At 45.1% G+C, this 20045-nt stretch overlaps 1 protein-coding gene across 5 annotated transcripts in view; it reads right to left on the bottom strand.

Moving 5' to 3' along the window:
- The window catches only part of LOC129723121 (protocadherin-like wing polarity protein stan), a 237670-nt gene that overhangs the window by 97111 nt on the left and 120514 nt on the right, over nt 1-20045 (bottom strand). For all 5 annotated transcript variants that reach the window (XM_055677103.1, XM_055677105.1, XM_055677101.1 and 2 more), the window contains one exon: nt 12891-12960. In XM_055677103.1, coding sequence (XP_055533078.1) covers nt 12891-12960 — 70 coding nt within the window. The remainder of the gene's footprint in view (nt 1-12890; nt 12961-20045) is intronic.

The following is a 20045-nucleotide window of genomic DNA, read 5'->3' as shown; positions in this document are numbered from 1 at the left end:
AAGGGCGTATTTTGAAAGGGAAAAACCAAATAACATTTCTTGTGAATGAGATAACGCTTTCAAGTATTCAGAAAAAATATGCACCTCAAAAAGACCTAAAATTTGTTCGAAAACCAAGTTTTGATAGACTCAAAAATAAAAAAGTTACATTGAAAAAAATAGATTTTTCAGCGACACTCTAACTTGCTATCTTAAACTCATCATACCGCGAAAAGTATGCAAGAGACTAGCTTTCTTCGGCAAATTTGTTTAGAATAAATGGATCTACAACTCCTCTGAACTAAAAAGAACCGTATCTTGCCGCCAGTTGTCGTGGGTTCGAGTCTCGGCTCGGGAGGTACTGTTAGTGTCAGTAGGATCGAAGCGCTAGACCCGCAATTGTCCTGTACTCTGAACAGTTGGCTGAGAAGTCTGTGTATAAAAAACAGAAGGTCGAGTTCCGAATCGGAATGTAGCACCAAGGCTTTGCTTTTACTCACCCCGAGAGATGAGTACCGGTATCGATACTTTCTAAAAGATGTTTTTTGAAAAAAAAAAATGCAGGTCTGATACCGATACTATCTAAGCATCGGATATCGATACTTCTTTAACCGATACTCCAAAACCTGGTATCGAATTTCATTGAAGTATCGCGATACCACAGTATCGATTCTTTTGTCAGTATCGCCCATCCCTAGTAGAGGAGAGGCAGGATAGTTTTTGTTTTAAATTCTAATATTTATTTAGGCCCAACCGCGAAGTATAACGGGGCCGAATGGAGTCAGGATAGTTGTTTACGAACTAAGCCCTTGCGTTAACGGTGCATTTTAGAGGTGCTGCCAGGTTGGTGCTAAGTCAGGGCTGGGTGAGTGGAGAGGAAATTTGATAGCAGTTGAGCAGCAGTGCGGCTGGGGTTGGCACTAAATTCCTAGAGTTTGGGTTTGGCCGACTGCCACTAAGGGGCTCCGGTCGAACAGTCAAAAGTTTTTTTGTCATAGTTCAAACATTGCTCCCGTTCGATTGGAACGATTTTTGACAGTTCGATTGGGGCTTTTAGTGACAGTTGACCAAACTTTGACTTTGGGCCCCGTTCACACTACACCGCATATCAGGTGATTCGTGCTATCGAGGCCATATTACCTGATATCCCATACAATCGAGCTGTCACCGGATATCACTTAGGCTACATGATATCGCGGATATCATGTTCGAAAATCAATAAAAACCAGATTTGCAGCAGTTGGCAACCAGGCCAAAAGATGCGAGTAAGAAAGAAGGAAATACTATTGCGTTTTTCATCTCAAAGCGAAGTGGGGAGTGGAGGTGGCCACTGCGTCAATCCGCCCCCGAAAGGGTCCAGCATCGGTAGATGCGAACCTGGCACTAAAGGAAGGCAAGCTAAAGGTCGGCTGGTCAGTATGCCCTCTGGATATACTCCAACAAACGGACGTTTGCTTCCGGTGCTTCGAGGGAGGACATAAGTCCTGGACCTGCAAGGGGCCCGGCAGGAGCCAGTCATGCAGACGTTGCGGTGATGCAGGCCATGAAGCGAAGGATTGCGAGGAGTCTCACAAGCAGGGTGGGGAGATGTACTGGTACGCTACAGTATTCACACGACAGTAGCAAGGTTTTTGTAATTACCACTGTGGAATGAAACACTACGCGACAGTAGCCGCTACCGAATTTTCATACGATCTGCTTTATCTCTTGCTTTTTGTTACGAATTCAATATGAACAACAATTCTCTCGCTCATTTCTCTCTATATTGTTGTCATTGTATAAACAATATCTGTCTCGTGGGTTGTTGACTGTAGCTGTCTGTGCTATTTATTGCATTTATAACGAATTAAAGTGGAATCAATTTACTTAGCATCGTTTTTTATTTGGGTCCAAGGACGTTAATTGAATTTGCAAGATTCATGCTTTTATTGTCCTGCCTTTGCTTAAATATGCTAAATTTGGATGAGTTTGCTACAGCGGACTATTTTCGAATAAAAAAGTTTAGATGCTGGGATTTAAATCTTCTGGTGGTGGTTTTCGGCAGTACATACATAGAAATTATTTATTTTCCATCGTATTATTGTACTAAACTGTCGCATGATTGCTAATTATTGTCATGCGCTCTATGCGAAGAAACGTTAACCATCCGTGTTGGCTTCTAGTCACACGATTCTCTCAAATAGAGAAGCGTACAGTTGAACGCTGCTGTCGCAGTCTGCAAGAGAGGCAACAGTAATTTTCGATACGGTGTCATGCAAAAATGTCAACTGTTCGACACACTGCTCCCAAGTGCATGGTGTTTTCCGGAAAACGGGACGCCAAACACTGGAGGCCCCAGGTGCCCAGCCGGTAGCCGGCTGCGAAACCACGGGCATAAGGGTAACGCAACTGAACCTGAACCACTGCTATGCGGCTAGCTACTGTACTAAGCAGTCACTGAGTCGGTAACTGGGTTGCGGATAAGTCCGGTATGGCAGCCGTATGGACGACGAGCAGATTTCCGGTTCAGGAGGTTGTTTCCACCTCAAACGAAGAATACGCGGTTGCCAAGGTGAACAGAGTTTCTACTGCAGTTGCTATGCTCCGCCACGTTGGTCTACTGAAAGGTTTACTCAGGTGGTCGACCAGTTATCCATGGAGCTAACGGGCCTAACGAGGTTGGTGGTGTCGGGTGATTTCAACGCTTGGGCTGTTAAGAGGGGAAGTCGCTTTACGAACTAGAGGGGACAGATCCTGTTGGAGGCTTTAGCAAAGCTCAACTGAGATCTGGCCAACGTTGGGACCAAATGTACAATGTACAGCCCAGGACTGATCACGTACTGGAGGGTAGACGATGGCTACACCAATAGCGACCACCAGTCGGTTTGCTATAGTGTAGAAAACAACGCGAGGCGGCAAGTGACGGGTAGAACCAACACTCACACTGTTACGACCCCTCGGTCAGCGCACCTCACAAAGGCGACCTGCATACACAACCTTGATCTACACGGGCGAAGAGAAAATCAAACTTACTATACTGCGCTGGGAGAAACGGCAGATCATCGATCACGGTCATTATTGCTTAATCATTGCAGAAGAAAAGAAACAAACCAATCAATTGTGGAGTGTGACCCTGAATATCGATTATAATTAAAACATTTATTACAAGTGCTTAACCTAATTCTTAAAGCCTTGTTGTGAATTACATGCTAATTGATGATACGATATCCTAGGTTAACCCTGAAATCTACCAACGCGTTTGCGGAAAGATGTAATAATTTCCTACAATTAAAACCACGCTACTTGCAACTTTAGAGTAAAGAAGTGTTCTCGTTTTAGTGAAATTACGAGGATAGCTTATACGAAAAGTAAAAATACTGGAAATGGAGAAGATTTAGGAAGTAAAACTCTATTCAATATTATTGTTCAATTACAGGGAACATAATGCAGTAGAAATTCATAATTAAAAGGGACAGATAAACAGGAGTAAGAACATTAAACGTAAGTTTTTTGCCAATAGCACTTGCAATCCGACTGATGAACATTTATGATATTGCAGGAAATTTTTTATACACGTTTGCCGTTATTCACAAACTCGGACCGTTCTTATTCCCACTCCCCGTTGGCCTACCGCCAACATTTCAAAAAACTTCGTTTATCCACATCCGGATAACGATGTCGAAACAAGTTAACGCTCCGGAAGACGGAAGCTTTAGTGAAACGTCACACTGTAGGGCCTACACCATTGAAGACGACTCCCGTATGGTACAATACGACAAGTGCGAAGATTGGTACCACTCAACTGCGTGGGAGTTATTCAAGACGTCGAGGATCAAGATTGGCTCTGTCCTGTTCGCCAAGCGGAGCAACAAGCCAAAACCAAGGTATCGGCGAACCCTTTGCTGCCTGTAAGTACGCGTAGTACTGTAATAACGTCTGATGTAACACCGTTGTGTACCTCTTCCTATCTAGTGACTAGCCTAGCTGTAACATCTTCTTTGTTGCATAAGCCAAATACAATTTACCCTACGACTGGGAACAATGTTTTAATACCACCACACTCGCTCATGCCACCGCACTCGTTCATGCCCCCTTATCCTTTCATACCGCCTTATCACTTTCTACCATCAAATCATTCGATGCAAACGAATTATTCGATTCCCCCATGTCAGCAATATCGTCATTTAGCCAATCCAATCCATATGCGTCAGTGTCCGGAGTAAACATTTCTGATCAATGCTATACAGTGCCGTCAAGCTTCACTCAGCCTATTCCGTCAGCATCGATCATCATGCCACCGACCGTTCCAGTAGAGAGATCACAAAACCAGTTGCCGGGACCACTTCTTTCTAACCATTCTCCGCCGAATCAGTAACGAACCGTAGAGGATAACCTGCACCAGTGTTCCGATGCAGCTTCTAGAAGATCCACCAAGCAGAGACAGTGGGAACTGCAGTTGTAGATTTTGGACGAAGAAAGTAAAATTCAAGAAGCAGAGGAACTTAACCGACGTGAATACCTGCGTAAATGACACGAGCTGAGATGGCCAACGAAAATTATTCCTAAACCGAGGAAGAACGATCAAACCATCAAGTATCTGACTGGCTGAGTGAGTCAGATAATACAAATTTGCAAAGACCGCGTCTTGTACCAGCTGAAAAAATCAAAATCAACCGAACAACAGTCGGCAGAAGACTGAACAACAAACCGATCTTACGCTCCACTCCAAGACAAACCGCGCCTAGAGAAAATGAGAACTGCTTAACACGAAAACAACTAGCCGCACGTCAGGCGGTCTCACGAGAGCTTCCAGTATTTAGTGGTGTTACAGAAGAATGGCCATTGTTTCATTCTACATTCACAACAACGACCGAGATGTGTGGGTATACGCAGGAAGAAAATTCAATTCGCCTGCAAAAGTGCCTTAGAGGGAAGGCGTATGAAGCTGTAAAATGTATATTAATGCATCCGACAAATGTTCCTGGTATACTTTCAACTTTAAAAAGGGTTTTTGGTAGCCCGGGAATCATCGTGCAAAATTCAATCTCAAAGATTCACTCGATCCCAGCTCCGAAGGCGGACAAACTGAACACCCTGATTGAGTACTCAATTGCCGTGCAGAATCTTTGCGCAACGATTGATGCTTGCCAGCTAGATGAGTACACCTGCAACATAACTCTTTTGCACGAGCTGGTCGACAAGCTTCCACCTTCATTTATGGTTGACTGGGCAAGACATCGTCGCAGTTTATCCCGAGTGCATTTGAATGCTTTTTCGACATGGCTGTACAAAATAGCAGAAACAATTTGTCCGATCGCTCGTCCAACATTCAGTGACGTATTACCCAGTCGAGGGATCAAAAAGAACTCAGCTTATCTTAACACAGATGTTGCGAACAGTTCTGTACGTGAATACAATGCTTATCATAACCTAAACAAACAGGGTTTGTTTCGTGTCGTACCGGTCATCATCCATGTTTCGAGGAAATATGTGAAAACTTATGCTTTTCTAGATGATGGTTTGTCGCTTACATTAATCGATGCGTCACTGGTTCACGAACTTAATCTGCAAGAAAAAGTGGAACCATTTTGCCTTAGGTGGACTAGTAATAAGCACCGCTCGGAAAATGATTCGTTGAAACTCGACATTGATGTATCAGTAACAAACGGAGTTCAAAAGAAATATCGTTTACAAGATGCCCACACGGTAGCGAACCTGGATCTCTTTCACCAGTCTGCGAACATGCAACGCCTAGCTGAGGCTTATCCGCATCTAAAGGGAATCTCTATCGACGCAACGTACAGCCATGAATTCTAATAGGGATCGACAACGCTAACATCACATTGCCGCTTGAAGAAAAAGAAGGTGAAATGCAAGAACCGATTGCCACTAAGACTCGGCTTGGTTGGATTGTGCACGGAGGAGGCCATACACATGGCGATTTAGTCGGCTATCATGCTGTATGTGCATATGATAAATCGTCCGATTAAATGCTGCAGAAAGCTGTTCGCGAATATTTTTCACTAGAAAGTCTAGGAATTTGTGAATCAAGAAGACCTTTAATCTCCAGCGAAGATCAGCGTGCAGTTAGAATTTTGCAGTCTATCATCCAGACAGATAGCGAATAGTATGAGGTGAAACTACTGAGGAACTTTGATAAAAACCATCCGCCCAACAGTAAACAGTCTACGACGGTTTTATTGCCTGGAAAACAGAATGAATAGGCAGCCAGAACTAGCAGGAGAACTACACGCGAAGATGAAAGATTATCAGCAAAAGGGGTATATTAGAAAGTTATCGGTCGATGAGCTTCAAGAACCACACGATAGGCTGTGGTATCTTCCATTATTCAGTTTTTAACCCAAATAAGCCTGGCAAGGTTAGAATCGTCTAGGACGCAGCAGCTAAAACCAACGGCGTGTCGCTTAATTCCATGATTTTAAAGGGACCTGAGTTGTTAACCCCACTGGATTATATGCTCTACAGATTTAGAGAATTTCGTGTTGGACTTAGTGGGGACATCAGAGAGATGTGCCTACAAATGTTAATGTCCAAACAAGATTAATATTGTCACAGAGTATTGTGGTGTGACGGTGGAACGGATGAACTTAGTACCTACGTTACACAGGTTATGCTTTTTAAGACCTCTAACTCACCATCCTGCGCACAATATGTGAAAAATTGAGCTGCGGTCAAGTTCGAAGGGCAATATCCGTTGACAGTTCAGGCAATCATAAAACAGCATTACGTGGACGACATGCTAGTCAGCGTGGAGTCAGAGGTAGTGGCGATTCCACTTGCGAAGGACGTAAAGTACATTCATGCCCAAGCCGGATTCGACATGCGCAACTGGATCTCGAATTCGCGAGCAGAAGTAGAAGCAATGAAAGAGTCGGAAACCGACGAAAAGAATCTTAACCTGGGATCATAGCTAGGAACAGAAAAAGTTTTGGGACTGTATTTGGTGTACGAAACCGATAATATCACGTACAAACTCTCCGCTAAACACGACACAGATCTACTATCCGGATCAGAGCCTGACAAAGTCATTTTCAAACGACAATTACCAGGTTATAGTTACGCTTTGACCCGTCGCTTTCAATTGAAAAGCTTTTGTATCATTCTCAAGCTCTTTGTGAGTCACATGAAAACTACTCGGAAGCTCTTGCTTTTAGTTTGACAGCTGAAGGGCTAGAAAATGATAGAAATGCGTTTCAATTGAAAGAGAAGATTATCACTATCACTCTCACGTGACGATTCTCAATTGAAAATGACAATGAGCGCTAACGGAGATAGGGGGCTTCCATACAGTACTTCGCGCAAATACATGGAAGAGGGAGAAAAGAAAACCGTGACGATATGAAACGGAGGACATCAAAACCAATTTTACAATTCGAAGTGGTTACGCAGCGCCAGTGATCAACAGCGGAAAAAATTCCGAAATATTGATCGGAACTTGCGTGACGTATTTATTGGATGCCATTGCCGTTTGAGGTATTAAAAAACTATTGTCAAACGACGCGATGCGGTGCTAGTTTCAATTGAGACGTTGAAGAAAATGAAAGAGTCTCTCTCTCCGTCACTCTCGATCAATTGAAATAGCTATCAGTTTCATTTGAACCAATCCGATGAACAACAGACGGGAAAGAGACAAAGAAGTGATTCAATGACAGCAGCCGGAAGGAATCCAGTGAAAATGAAACTGTTCGATTCGAAATGACAGCGCGAAAAAATCAGTTCCATTGTTTTGTTTCGAAAATGTTGAGCACTGATCCGGATTGCGAAAACCTACAAAAAGAGAAGTATTAAGGACACTCATGGCTGTTTTCGGCTCGTTAGGATTGATATCCAATGTATTCGTTTACTTAAAAGTCTTGTTCCAGGAAATATGGCGATCCGGCATCGAATTGGACGAAGAAATTCCAAAAAGTTTATACGCCAAATTGAAAAAATGGCTCGAAGTTCTACCTATGGTACAGAGTGTTAATATCCCTCGCTGTTATCGGGCGCTAATTGCGCTGACTCCACAAACAAGCTTTGTTGACGCGAGTCTGTCAGGATTTGCAGCAGTTATTTATCTGCGAAAACCAGGGTAGCCCCAATCAAATTCATTTCGGTTCCAAGGCTTGAGTTGCAGGCTGCTGTCATTGGAGTCAGGTTGGCGGACAGAATTACAAAGTCTTTGTCCTACAAAACAAAAGAAAAATAAAAGAAAAGTCTTTGTCCTACAAAATAAAAGAATAAAAGAAAAGAATCAAAGATTCTTTTGGAGTGAGTCCCGTGATGTCCTGTGCTGGATAAGATCCGACCATCGTCGATATTCGCAGTTTGTCGCTTTCCGCATTAGCGGAATCCTAGAATCAACTGACATGGCCAATTGGGGATACAAACGATCAAAGATCAATGATGCTGATGATGCTACAAAGTGGTAGGGAGAACCAGATCCGAAGACAGCCGATGGTTTGAGGGTCAACGATTCTTATGGGAATGTAGCGAGTATTGGCCATCCAACCCATACCGAGATGAGGATACTCGCGAAGAACATAAAACAAGCATTTTGTATCATGAAACCTGAACCAATGGTAAACACTCAAGACTTTTCGTGCTGGGAGAGACTGCTTCGAGCTACGGTTACTGCATTAAGAGCCTCACAAAACTTCCACAGTACCGTGACTAACGAGAACTTCATCGGTTCACTCTCATCCGAAAAACTCAGATGTGCAAAAATCAAAGGGTTGTGCCACAGCCATCCCCGATGGGCAATCTTACTCAGGCAAGATTGGTGGCGTTTACTAGACCTTTATCATTTGTTGGCATTGACTATTTTGGCCCACTGAACGTGGCGGTGGGGCGTCGAATTGAAAAGCGATGGGGTGTGCTTATAGAGATGTGAATTTTCACCTACGCACACTAGGAAACGTGTGAACCCATGTAAAGTTGCTTTTGTTTCCTCCAAACAGTAAATCATCGCATCTCGTTGCTTCGATTTTTATCACTTTTTAACATTTTTGGTCGATTATGTTTAGCAGCTTCTTCCGATTTCTGATCACGAATGATAAAATTCATTCAGAAACAAGTTTGAAGCATATAATGAGTGTTCAACTGAATGTTCGTCCAGCTACAAAAAACAACATTGCAAGTAAAACAACTATTTGTAAATATTTTTCTCAACTAGTAGCACTAACAAATTCGTACGTAAAAAGGTCTATTACGTGTTTAACCATGCGAGCGATTCACATAGAAATAGTGAATTCGCTAAATGCTAGGCCTACGTATTGGCATTGGGAAATTTTATGGCGCGACGGGGTTTGCCGAAGAAAATTTACAGTGATCGATGATGATGAGAAAGGCTTATACAGTCAGTAAAAAAGAACCTCGCAGCGATGAAACCTGGTCGAAATTCTACTGACGAAGTGCTGCGCAATATGCTCATAGAAGTGGAGCATGTGATAAACTCACGTCCGTTGACTAACGTGCATGTAAAGGACTCAGAAGCTTCCGTTCTCACACCGAACCATTTCCTGTTGGGCTCTTCTAGTGGTCGCAAACCGGCTACTGTCCTTGACGATAGTGCAATAGTCTTACGTCGATCGTGGTGCGCATCACAGGTAGAAGCAAATATATTTTGGCGACGATGGATGCGGGACTATACGCCAGAATTGATGAAACGGACGAAATGGTTTAGCGAGGTAAAATCGATCGAGGTGATTGATATCGTGGTCATAGTCGACCCAGGACTACCACGCAACTGTTGGCCAAAGGGACGAATTATTGCAACCAACACCGGTAAGGACGGCCAGGTAAAGTCTGCAATAGTGCAAACGGTGTCAGGCATTCATGAACGTCCTGCCACGAAGCTCGCTGTGCTAGATGTTCGGTGCGATAGGGAAGTAAGCCAGGATCTTGGCATACCTGGGGGGAGTGTTACGACCCCTCGGTCGGCGCACCTCAAAAGGCGACCTGCATACACAACCATGATCTACACGGGGGAAGAGAAAATCAAACTCACTATACTGCGCTGAGAGAAGCGGCAAATCATCGATCACGGTCATTATTGCTTAATCATTGAGAAGAAAAGAAACAAACTAATCAAGTGTGGAGTGTGACCCTTAATATCGATTATAATTAAAACATTTATTACTAGTGCTTAACCTAATTCTTAAAGGCTACTTAAAATCTAAACTAGTTACGTAATCCTAGGTTTAGGTAAACTTAAAAAATCGATTTAAAAATATGTGAATTACATGCTTATTGATGATACGATATCCTAGGTTACCCTTTAAATCTACCAATGCGTTTGCGAAAAGATGTAATGATTTCCTACAATTAAAACCACGCTACTTGCAACTTTAGAGTAAAGAAGTGTTCTCGTGTCAGTGAAATTACGAGGATAGCTTATACGAAAAGTAAAAATACTGGAAATGGAGAAGAATGGGAATCCACCGGCTTACTATTGGACCAATGCGATAGCGGACCTCCACAGTGCGTGCCTCCGTGCAAGACGAAAGATGCAGCGTGCGCGAACAGAGGATTGAGCGCCGCGCAGCCTTCGGCTCTGCGAGATCGGCGCTAAAGGGTACGATTAGGGCAAGCAGGAGGGCCCGCTTCGATAGGTTTTGTGCGAGTGCCAATACGAACCCGTGGGGTAACGCCTCTAGAATCGTAATGGCCAAGATCAAAGGCGTGCTGGCGCCTGCAGAGCGATCACCAGCGATGCTGGACATATCATCGGGAAACTTTTTTTAAGCCTCGTCTTTGGCCTCCGGCAGTCGAGTCTCACGTCCGACGTTCCAGTATCTCAGACACAGACCAGGGATGGTCGGCCAACCTGCCGAACATCCAATCCGTGAGCGACGACAGCCGTGTCGAGATTGAGGGAGAGGTTAGGGTTACGAATGAGGAACTCATCGTGATCGTCAATTCCCTAAAGGTGAGCAAGGCACCGGGACCGGGTGGAATCCCTAACCTGGCAATCAGGCTGGCGATGAGAACGGCCCCGGGCTGTTTCGGTCAGTCATGCAGAGGTGCCTGGATGACTGCCTCTTCCCGGATAGGTGGAAGCGGCAGAGTTTGGCCTTACTGCCGAAAGCCGGGAAACCGCCAGGGGACCCATCGGCATACAGGCCTATCTGCCTGCTGAACACTGCGAGCAAGGTGCTTGAGAAGATTATTCTCGACAGACTGATGAGGTACACGGAGGATGTAAACGGTCTGGCAAGTAACCAGTCCGGTTTCCGGAAGGGCAGGTCCACGCTGGATGTTATTCTCTCCGTCACCAAGACGGCGGAGATAGCACTCCAGCGCAAGAGAAGAGTCATACGCTATTGCGCAAACGTCACGCTTAACGTGAAGAATGCGTTCAATAGCGCCAGTTGGGACTCCATAGCGCTTGCGCCCAGGAGCATCCATATACCGGTGTAGCTGTACAAGATTCTGGAGTACTACTTCCAGAACCGAGTACTTGTTTACAACACGGAGGAGGGTCAGAAGTGCGTACCGCAGGAGTTATGCAAGGTTCTATTCTGTTGTGAAATGTCATGTATGACGGAGTGTTGAAACTCAAGTTCCCTGTAGGAGTTATGATCATCGGCTTTGCAGACGACATAACGCTAGAGGTCTACGGCGAGTCGATCGAGGAGGTCTAGTTGAAAGCCGCGCACTGTATACGCAAGGTCGTAGACTGGATGCACTCCAGGAAACTGGAGTTAGTGCACCATAAGACGGAGGCACGGTTGTGAATAACCATAAATCAGAGCAACAGGCGGTGGTCAAAGTCGGAGACTACACCATCACCTCAAAACGATCTTCGAAGCTCTTGGGGGCTATTGTTGATGATAAGCTCACATATAAGAGTCACGTCAACTATGCTTGCAAGAGGGCTTCAACGGCTATTGCAGCACTATCTTGAATGATGTCGAATAGCTCAGCGGTGAATGACAATAAGCTTAAACTTCTTGCCAGCGTGGTTTCGTCCATACTAAGGCCCAGTGTGGTTTAAAGTGCTAGGTACTAACAGTTATCGTGGTAGCGGGGGCCTAGTGTGGTTGGTAACGTCTCCGCCAACCACGCTCGACGCCTGGGTTCGAATCCCACCGCCGACATAGGTGTCGATGGTTGTGAGGTGGCGTGATCCACTCACAACCAACCCAAACTGGTCTAGATTCAATCCTAGCCGACACCGGGAGATTTTCTGAGGCGAAAAATCTCTGGGATCACGCCTTCCATCGCATGAGGAAGTAAAGCCGTTGGCGCCGGTCCGTTAATAAACGGGTCGTGAGTTAGGGTCGTGAGTTAGGGTCCTGGGTGTGAAGTCGCCTCCCTGGGCGTCGGTGATTGGCCACAACAGTGGCGGAACTAGACCGACGAAAAATAAGCGAGAATAAAAAAAAAACAGTTATCGTGGTAAACTAGAAAGTGCCTACAGGCTCATATGCCTTAGGGTTGCGAGTGCGATCTGTACAGTGTCATACGACGCAATCTACGCCCTGTCCGGCATGATGCCTATCAGCATGGCCATTAGGGAGGACGTAGAATGCTTCGACCAACGTGACACAAGGGGCATACGAGGTACCAGAAGATCACTATCGATGATCAGATGGCGGCAGGAATGGTCCAATTCCACGAAAGGTAGATGGACGCACCGACTTATTCCGGTGGTATCCGAGTGTGTCGGGAGACGCCATGGAGAAGTTAAACTGCCGAAGAAAATCACTGACGAAGACGTTCGACACCCTACCTATTATTTTTTCTCAAATTTCTATCTTACATGCCATCGTTTATTTTTTTGATTTAAAACATTCTAAAATGATGGTGATTACTGTACACCTCAGGATCGGAATCAATCAGATTACCTTTATTATATAGCAGAAGAAGATAGGCACACTTCGTATAATTTTTTTTTTTTATAAAATCAAGAATATGTTAGCACTTACCATTTTGACCAGGTACATAAGAATCGGGAACCTGACTTGACCATCGAGTTGCATTTACATTAGGAAAGAGCTGAAAAAAAAACATTCATATTATTAAACAAAACAAACAACGACATTGGGATTAGTAAACAAAAGAAACGTACTACTCTTCATTGCATACCAATAAGGCAAACATTAGAAATGTACAATCAAGAGGTACGATGCTAGTCTAACAAACCAGTCGTCGTATGCTAAAATCTCGGTTTGGAAGAGACTGTGAGTGTCAGTAGGACAGGGAAGTGTCCTGTCGGGCTTGAAATTTCTTGAAAGTGTCGGGTACGGGTCGGGCTTGGGCTCGGGTTTGAAAATGTCGGATTCAGGCCGGGTTTGGGTTTGAAAACCCGAAATCCGACGGTATATCAAATAAACATAAATATAAGATAACGATGTCTAATACCATGGAACTGTAAAAGTCACTAACATTTTAATACCATTCGAGGTTCAAAGTTTTAAGGTAGGCACAAATTGGGTTGTTTAGCTATATCGGTTTTAATACCATTTGAAAGAGCTGCATTTTCATCATTTTCATGCAATTTTGTCGTCCTTCAATTTTTGAATCACGAATTAAAAATGCTCGAAATCGCTACATTGACAGTTCGTCCATACACCCACTGTCATTGTAGCTATTTTTACTCTTCATTTAAAAATCGAAGGACAATGACATAAAATTTAAAATATCAGGTTTTGCTCAGAAAATTACACTCTTTAAGCTGATATATAAAAATCCGAAATCCGTGAATAGCTCAACAACCCAATTGGTGTAAAAAGTCGACCCCAAAAAATTTCTCGGGTTCGGGTTTCACAAAAATAAAATTTTCGGATTCGGGTTTGATCGAAAAAAAGTAGAAGGGTGGTATCCGCGACACCACCGCAGAATTGACGTAGGACTACGGTAGTTTTATCACAGACTAACAGACGTAACACTGGAATCTAGCTTCATCGCCACAAAAAACGATCATTTCAAATCACCAATAGACTATCTCACCGAATCTCTTTAACCTCACTTTTCTGACAGTTAGTGGTAACTTTGTTTACGTTTTTGAATTTTTGCTTTTTTAGCCATACCGAATTTCCGGCTAGGCAAGCATTAGAAAAACCCTCATTGTTAAGAAGACATTGAATCGATACAGAACACAAAAGATTATACCTACACGCAATACAGTCCACATGTTTTTTATTGTCCGCTTGAATTCCGAGAAACATTTTGGTCCTTTCGTTTCGGATATAAATAGTACGGAAAAGTGGATAGATAAACCGATCGCGCTTTTTTCGGGTGTGAAAATTGGGTTTAGCTCTGGAAGAGGCCATTAATTTTCGGCTCTGGAAGAGGCCATTGATTTTCGGCTCTGGAAGTTTGAGTTCCACCGAATAGTGCGAGGGAGGGAAGCAGACGGCCTGTGCCGCTAGTGAGGTGCAACTTGCAAACGGCTCCACGGAGGAGATTATTTCGTGGTGTTTCGGTGCTTGAGTGCATTAGGCGGACATTTTGAAAAGGTCGATTGAAGATTTGACAGGCGTTGTCAAGAGAAGTGATTTTTCCGTGGGAAAAGGCAATCGAAAGCTTCAATTCACGGTAAAAGAATACGATTGTGATTGTGACGTGTGCGAAATATAAAGACGTCACGAAGAGCTCGAAAAGGTGTGAGCTGGAATGCATTTGCGTTCCGGGAAGCTGAAAAAGTACTTGTTCGCGACACCCGCTGCCTCTCCGATTCAATCACCTTTATTTTATACTCCTAGAACCGAGCCGAGTCCGGTTCCAAGTATGTGTCAACAGAAAAGAGAACAGGGATTGCTTCTACAAAAGAGAAAGATGGCCGAGTCTGTCGCGGCCTTAGAGCAGTACCTCCGCAAGACCACAGGTAAGGTGCAGCGGATTCGACAAGCAATTGACCGAGCAAACTCCGATGCCGGTAAGTTCAGCATTCATTCTCTTCGTTTATATATCAAAAGCGTTGATGCTGCCTATGATGATTATAACGGGTTCTCGACTCGCATCTTCCTGTCGGAATCGAGCAAGAGAGAAGAATTCGAAGCGAAGTTCGTAGATTTTGAGGAGCTATACGAATATGTCCGGATTTCGCTTCCGGAAATGATCCAGACGCACGAAGATGAGCAAAATTCGATTGCTAAGCTTGCAGCAGTGGAAGGACATGGCAAGTTACTTGAGTACCCTGCTTTACAACCGGGCACCAGTGAAAACACCGCACCGGTTCAAATATGGCCATCCCTGCTGTCCAACAGACACCGTTGCCTACGTTTGATGGGAATTATGACAGTTGGCACAAATTCAGGGACCGGTTCAAAGACATCGTCAACAAATGTTCCGGAGACTCACCTGCCACAAATCTACACTACCTTTCGGATTCGGGTTTGATCGAAAAAAAGTAGGAGGGTGGTATCCGTGACACCACCGCAGAGCGCAGAGTTCGATTGACCAACAAACGTTAAATGACAACAACTACGAGGGTGCATGGTAGTTCAAGGCCATGTTACTCAATTGTTGTCGTTGGAGCTTATGGTCAAGGGTTCTCATGCTGAGCTGAGGTCGTTACTTGACGTTGTGGAAAAGCGCTTGGAATCCTTGGCGTTCCACAATTTGAAAATGGAGGATAAGCTGTCAGAAGCTATTGTAGTGAACCTGATTACATCTAAACTGGACATCGATACTCGTAAGGCCTGGGAGGCTACGGTTGAGCACGGTAAGCTACCAGAGTTTAAAAAGACGGTGGTTTTTACGAGAACACTGCTACATGTTGGAGCGCTGTGAGCAGTCGATGTATGGAGGCAAACTGAAAAATGTTGCTCCAATTACTCGAAGTGGCGGTTCAGCTCTTCCAAGCAAGACGCACACAGTCACCATTCAGCAGCCTAACAGCTGCTTGATCTGTAGAAAAGAGCATAAGATCGAAGATTTCAAATTCATTCAAGAAGATGAATGTAATCAACCGATATAGAAAAGCAAGGCAATTCGGCCTCTGTTTTGCTTGCCTCAGAAAGGGACATCGCACTGCGAACTGTAAGCTGGAGGGCAGTATAAATGGTGTACGTGTAAGAAGAAGCATCATCCACTGATGCACGGCGAAGAGAAGGAGGAAACGTCGGAAGTGGCAACGGAGAAGACTAAGGCGAAACCGGTTGTTGAAGGTTCTGGATCGAAGAATGAGGCAACGAAGATAGTTGGCAAGTGTGAAGTAACAGTCATCCCCGTTCCAGACCGGAAGCAGGTACTGTTAGCGACTGCGCTCATTGATGTGATCGACATACGTGATATGGCGCACAAGTGTCGCGCTTTGCTGGACTCCGGTGCAATGGCCAACTTTGTGTCGGAAAGGATGAGCGATCTCCTGACCTTGCCGAAGGAGTATGTGAATATTCCTGTGGTAGGCGCGAATGGAGCTAAGTCTACAGTGAAGTTCAAAATCACTGCTACCGTGAAATCCAGAACGAGTCATACTTCTTTGTTCAGGATTATTTGGTAGTGCCTCGAGTGACAGGTTCACTACCCTCGATAAAACTAGATGCTGCAGGTTGGCCAATACCGACAAACCTACGACTGGCAGGCAGACCCGAAATTCTGTGATCCAAGTCGGGTTGATATGTTGATCGGCGCAGAGGTGTTTTACGACCTGGTTCAATCAAGAAGGATCCGCATGGATGAAGACCTTCCGTTGTTGCAAGAGAGTTTGCTAGGGTGGTTGGTCGCTGGTCCAGTGCACAATTCGGGGAAGGTTGCTGAAGTTCAAGTTTGTCAAGCCACTGCCATAAAACGGAACGACGAAAGGCTTTACGATCTGATGAAACGTTTTTGGGATATCGATGAGCAGACAAACAAGCGTTGTTCTTCAACGACTGCGAAGAATTCTTCACGGCTACTTATGTCCGAGCTAAAGACGGGAGATACGTAGTGAGGCTACCGTTCCGTGAAGATGCTAGTCCTTTGGGAGAATCGAGAGGCCAGGCGGTGAAACAGTTCATGGCACTGGAGAAAAGGTTGAATAAGCACCCTGAGCAGAAGCAAATGTATAAGGATTCCGTACATAAGCTTCTGGACAGCGGTCACGCAAGAGTCTTGGACCCGACCGAGACTGACACCCACGTAGCTTATTATCTGCTGCATCACTGTGTAATGAAACCGGACAGCTCTACGACGAGATTACGAGTGGTGTATAACGCGTCGGTGAAGACGACTATGGGCGTGTCCCTCAATGATGTGTTGATGGAAGCACCAACTGTTCAATGCCCACTCTTCGACATAATCCTACGCTGGAGACTGCCCAGATACGTTTTCTCCGCAGATGTGCAACGGATGTATGAACAAGTGTTGGTCGATAGCACCGACACCAAATACCAACGGTTTGTGTGGAGAGACGATAGTTCGCAACAGTTGATTGATATTGAATTGCTTCGTGTAACGTACGGAATCGGTCCAGCACGGTTTCTGGCGACTCGATCGCTGGTACAGTTGGCGAACGGTGAAAGAGATTCCTTTCCCGATGCTTCTAGGGAGGTACTGAAGTCGTTCTACGTTGATGACGCACTATCGGGTGCAGATACCATCGAAAAGGCTAAGGGGTTACGGAATGATCTACAAGGACTGCTGGAAAGGGGAGGATTCAAGCTGCACAAATGGTGCGCGAACGATCCGGAGATTCTTGAAGGTGTTCCGTCTCAAGACCGAGAGAAGCTGATGAGCTTTGAAGACAGTGAAGTAAACGGAGTCATAAAGGCCCTGGGGCTTTTGTGGGATCCAACCAACGATGACTTTCTCATTCGCGTGAATCCGATAGCGGTTCTCTCGGGACCGTTTACTAAACGGCAGGTGTTGTCCGAGATCGCAAAATTGTTCGACTCTTTGGGAGTCTTGGGTCCGATAGTAGTTTTGGTGAAGATGGTTATGCAGCAGTTGTGGCGGAAGAAGATCGGTTGGGATGATCCGATCCCTGAAGAAGAGCTACTTTTATGGAAGAAACTAAGGTCCGAGTTGTGTAAGATAAATAACATGAGAATTTCGCGACGTGTAACAGTGAATAATCCAATGGAGTTTGAGTTGATCGGATTCTCAGATGCTTCCCGCGGAGCGTACGGGTGTTGCATATACCTGAGGAGCGTTGCCGAAGATCGTTTCACGAAAATTAAACTCCTGTGCGGAAAGTCACGAGTGTCTCCGCTGAAGGAGATCAACAGGGAGGAGGCTGGAGATGCGACTCCAGCGGAAATGACCATTCCACGACTGGAATTGTGCGCCGCAGCTCTACTGGCGGAGCAAGTTAAATTAGTGCGCGAAGCCTTGGATATCGACATCAAGTGTGTCATTCTAAGGTCCGATTCTGAAATAGTGCTGTGGTGGTTAAAAAAGGTGAAGCCGGAACAGTCGGTATTCGTACGCAATCGTGTTGCGAACATTCGACAGTTAGTGCCAGACGCTGTGTGGACGTCCGTACTGGAGATAATCCGGCAGATTTAATTTCTCGTGGCGTGCTTCCTACGGACTTGATGAAGAATTCTTTGTGGTGGAACGGTCCGGAGCTTCTCTACTCAGATGAAGTTGAAGTGCAGGAACAAGGGGATATTGTCACCAAAGAAGACGATGAGGTCTTCGAAGGGACCGTAGCTGTTTTCGAGGCTGAAGTGATACAAATCTTGAACCTTTATGAAGTGATTGAAAATTGTAGCAATTTCCGTAAAATACAGAGTGTTTGGATAAGTTCCTCGTTTCATCGTCGGTTCGGGAAATTGATCGCTATTGATCATCGTGTTCGTTGCATTTAATGACCAGAGTCGTTCAGCATACCGTGTACCGCGAAGAGATCTAGAGTGTTTTGCAGAATAAGCGAGTGTAAGGTAAACTTCAGAACTTGAATTCCTATTTACGATGAAGGCGAGAAGCTGCTGAGAGTCGGCGGTAGAATCAGAAAATCAGATCTTCCAAGGGACCAGAAGCATCCAATCATTCTGACTGAAGTAAACCATTTCAAAAAGATGATCATCGAAGCCATCCATCGAGAGCAGCTGCACGTTGGCCTGAACGGATTGTTGGCCAAGGTTCGAGAGCAGTTTTACCCTGCTCAGGCGAAACGAACGATTCATCGTGTGCTGCGGAACTGCATAAGATGTTTTCGAATGAAGCCGAAGGTCGTGAAGCAGTATATGGGCGACTTGCCAAGCGCTCGTGTAACTGCTTCCCAGCCGTTTGAAAGGACAGGCGTGTATTATGCCGGCCCATTTTATCTGAAGATGGGTCGCTTTAAGGAACCACTGAAGGCTTACGTTAGCGTATCTGCATGTATGTCCACTAAAGCGATACACCTTGAATTGGTGGGCTCATTGTCAACAGATGGATTTCTCGGAGCACTACAACGCTTTGTTGGTCGACGAGATTTGGTGCGGCATATGCTCTCGGATAACGGTACCAACTTTATCGGTGCCGAGCGACAGTTGACCGAACTCAAGGAGCTACTAAAGTCGCAATTGCTGGAGAGGGAGCTGGAAAAGTTTTGTCAGCCACGAGGAATCGATTGGAGCTTCAATCCACCGAAGGCTCCGCATCAAGGCGGACTCTGGGAGGCCGGGGTCAAGAGCATGAAGACGCATCTCTATAAGGTCATTAATCGAGCCTATTTGACCTACGAGGAGATGTTAACCTTGTTGGCTCAGATAGAGGCTATCCTGAATTCGCGGCCGTTAGTCCCGCAAAGCCTGTCCCGATCGACTATCAAGCACTGAGTCCTGGTCATTTTTTGATCGGTCGTGCAATGACGGCATTGCCAGAGCCATATTATGACGAGATTAAAGAGAATGCGCTTACACGCTATCAGGTGGTACAGAAACGCAAACAATCACTCTGGAGGAGATGATCGAATGAGTACATAACCTCACTACAGAAGCATGGTAAGTGGTTCGACGATCCAATACCGCTGAAGGAGGGCCTCCTGGTGATTTTAAAGGACTACAACTTGCCGCCCAAGGTATGGAAGTTAGGGCGCATAGTACAGACGCATCCAGGTGCCGATGGTATCGTACGGGTGGTGACCGTGCGAACCAGTGACGCTATCTACAAGCGACCAACTACACAGATAGCCGTTTTGCCAATCGATAACGGCGATAGTGGAGGAT

The sequence above is a fragment of the Wyeomyia smithii genome, chromosome 2, assembly GCF_029784165.1.
Source record: "Wyeomyia smithii strain HCP4-BCI-WySm-NY-G18 chromosome 2, ASM2978416v1, whole genome shotgun sequence".
NCBI lineage: Eukaryota > Metazoa > Arthropoda > Insecta > Diptera > Culicidae > Wyeomyia > Wyeomyia smithii.
The sequence above is the reverse complement of the archived record's forward strand: the minus strand, read 5'-3'. Positions and strand labels throughout refer to the sequence as shown.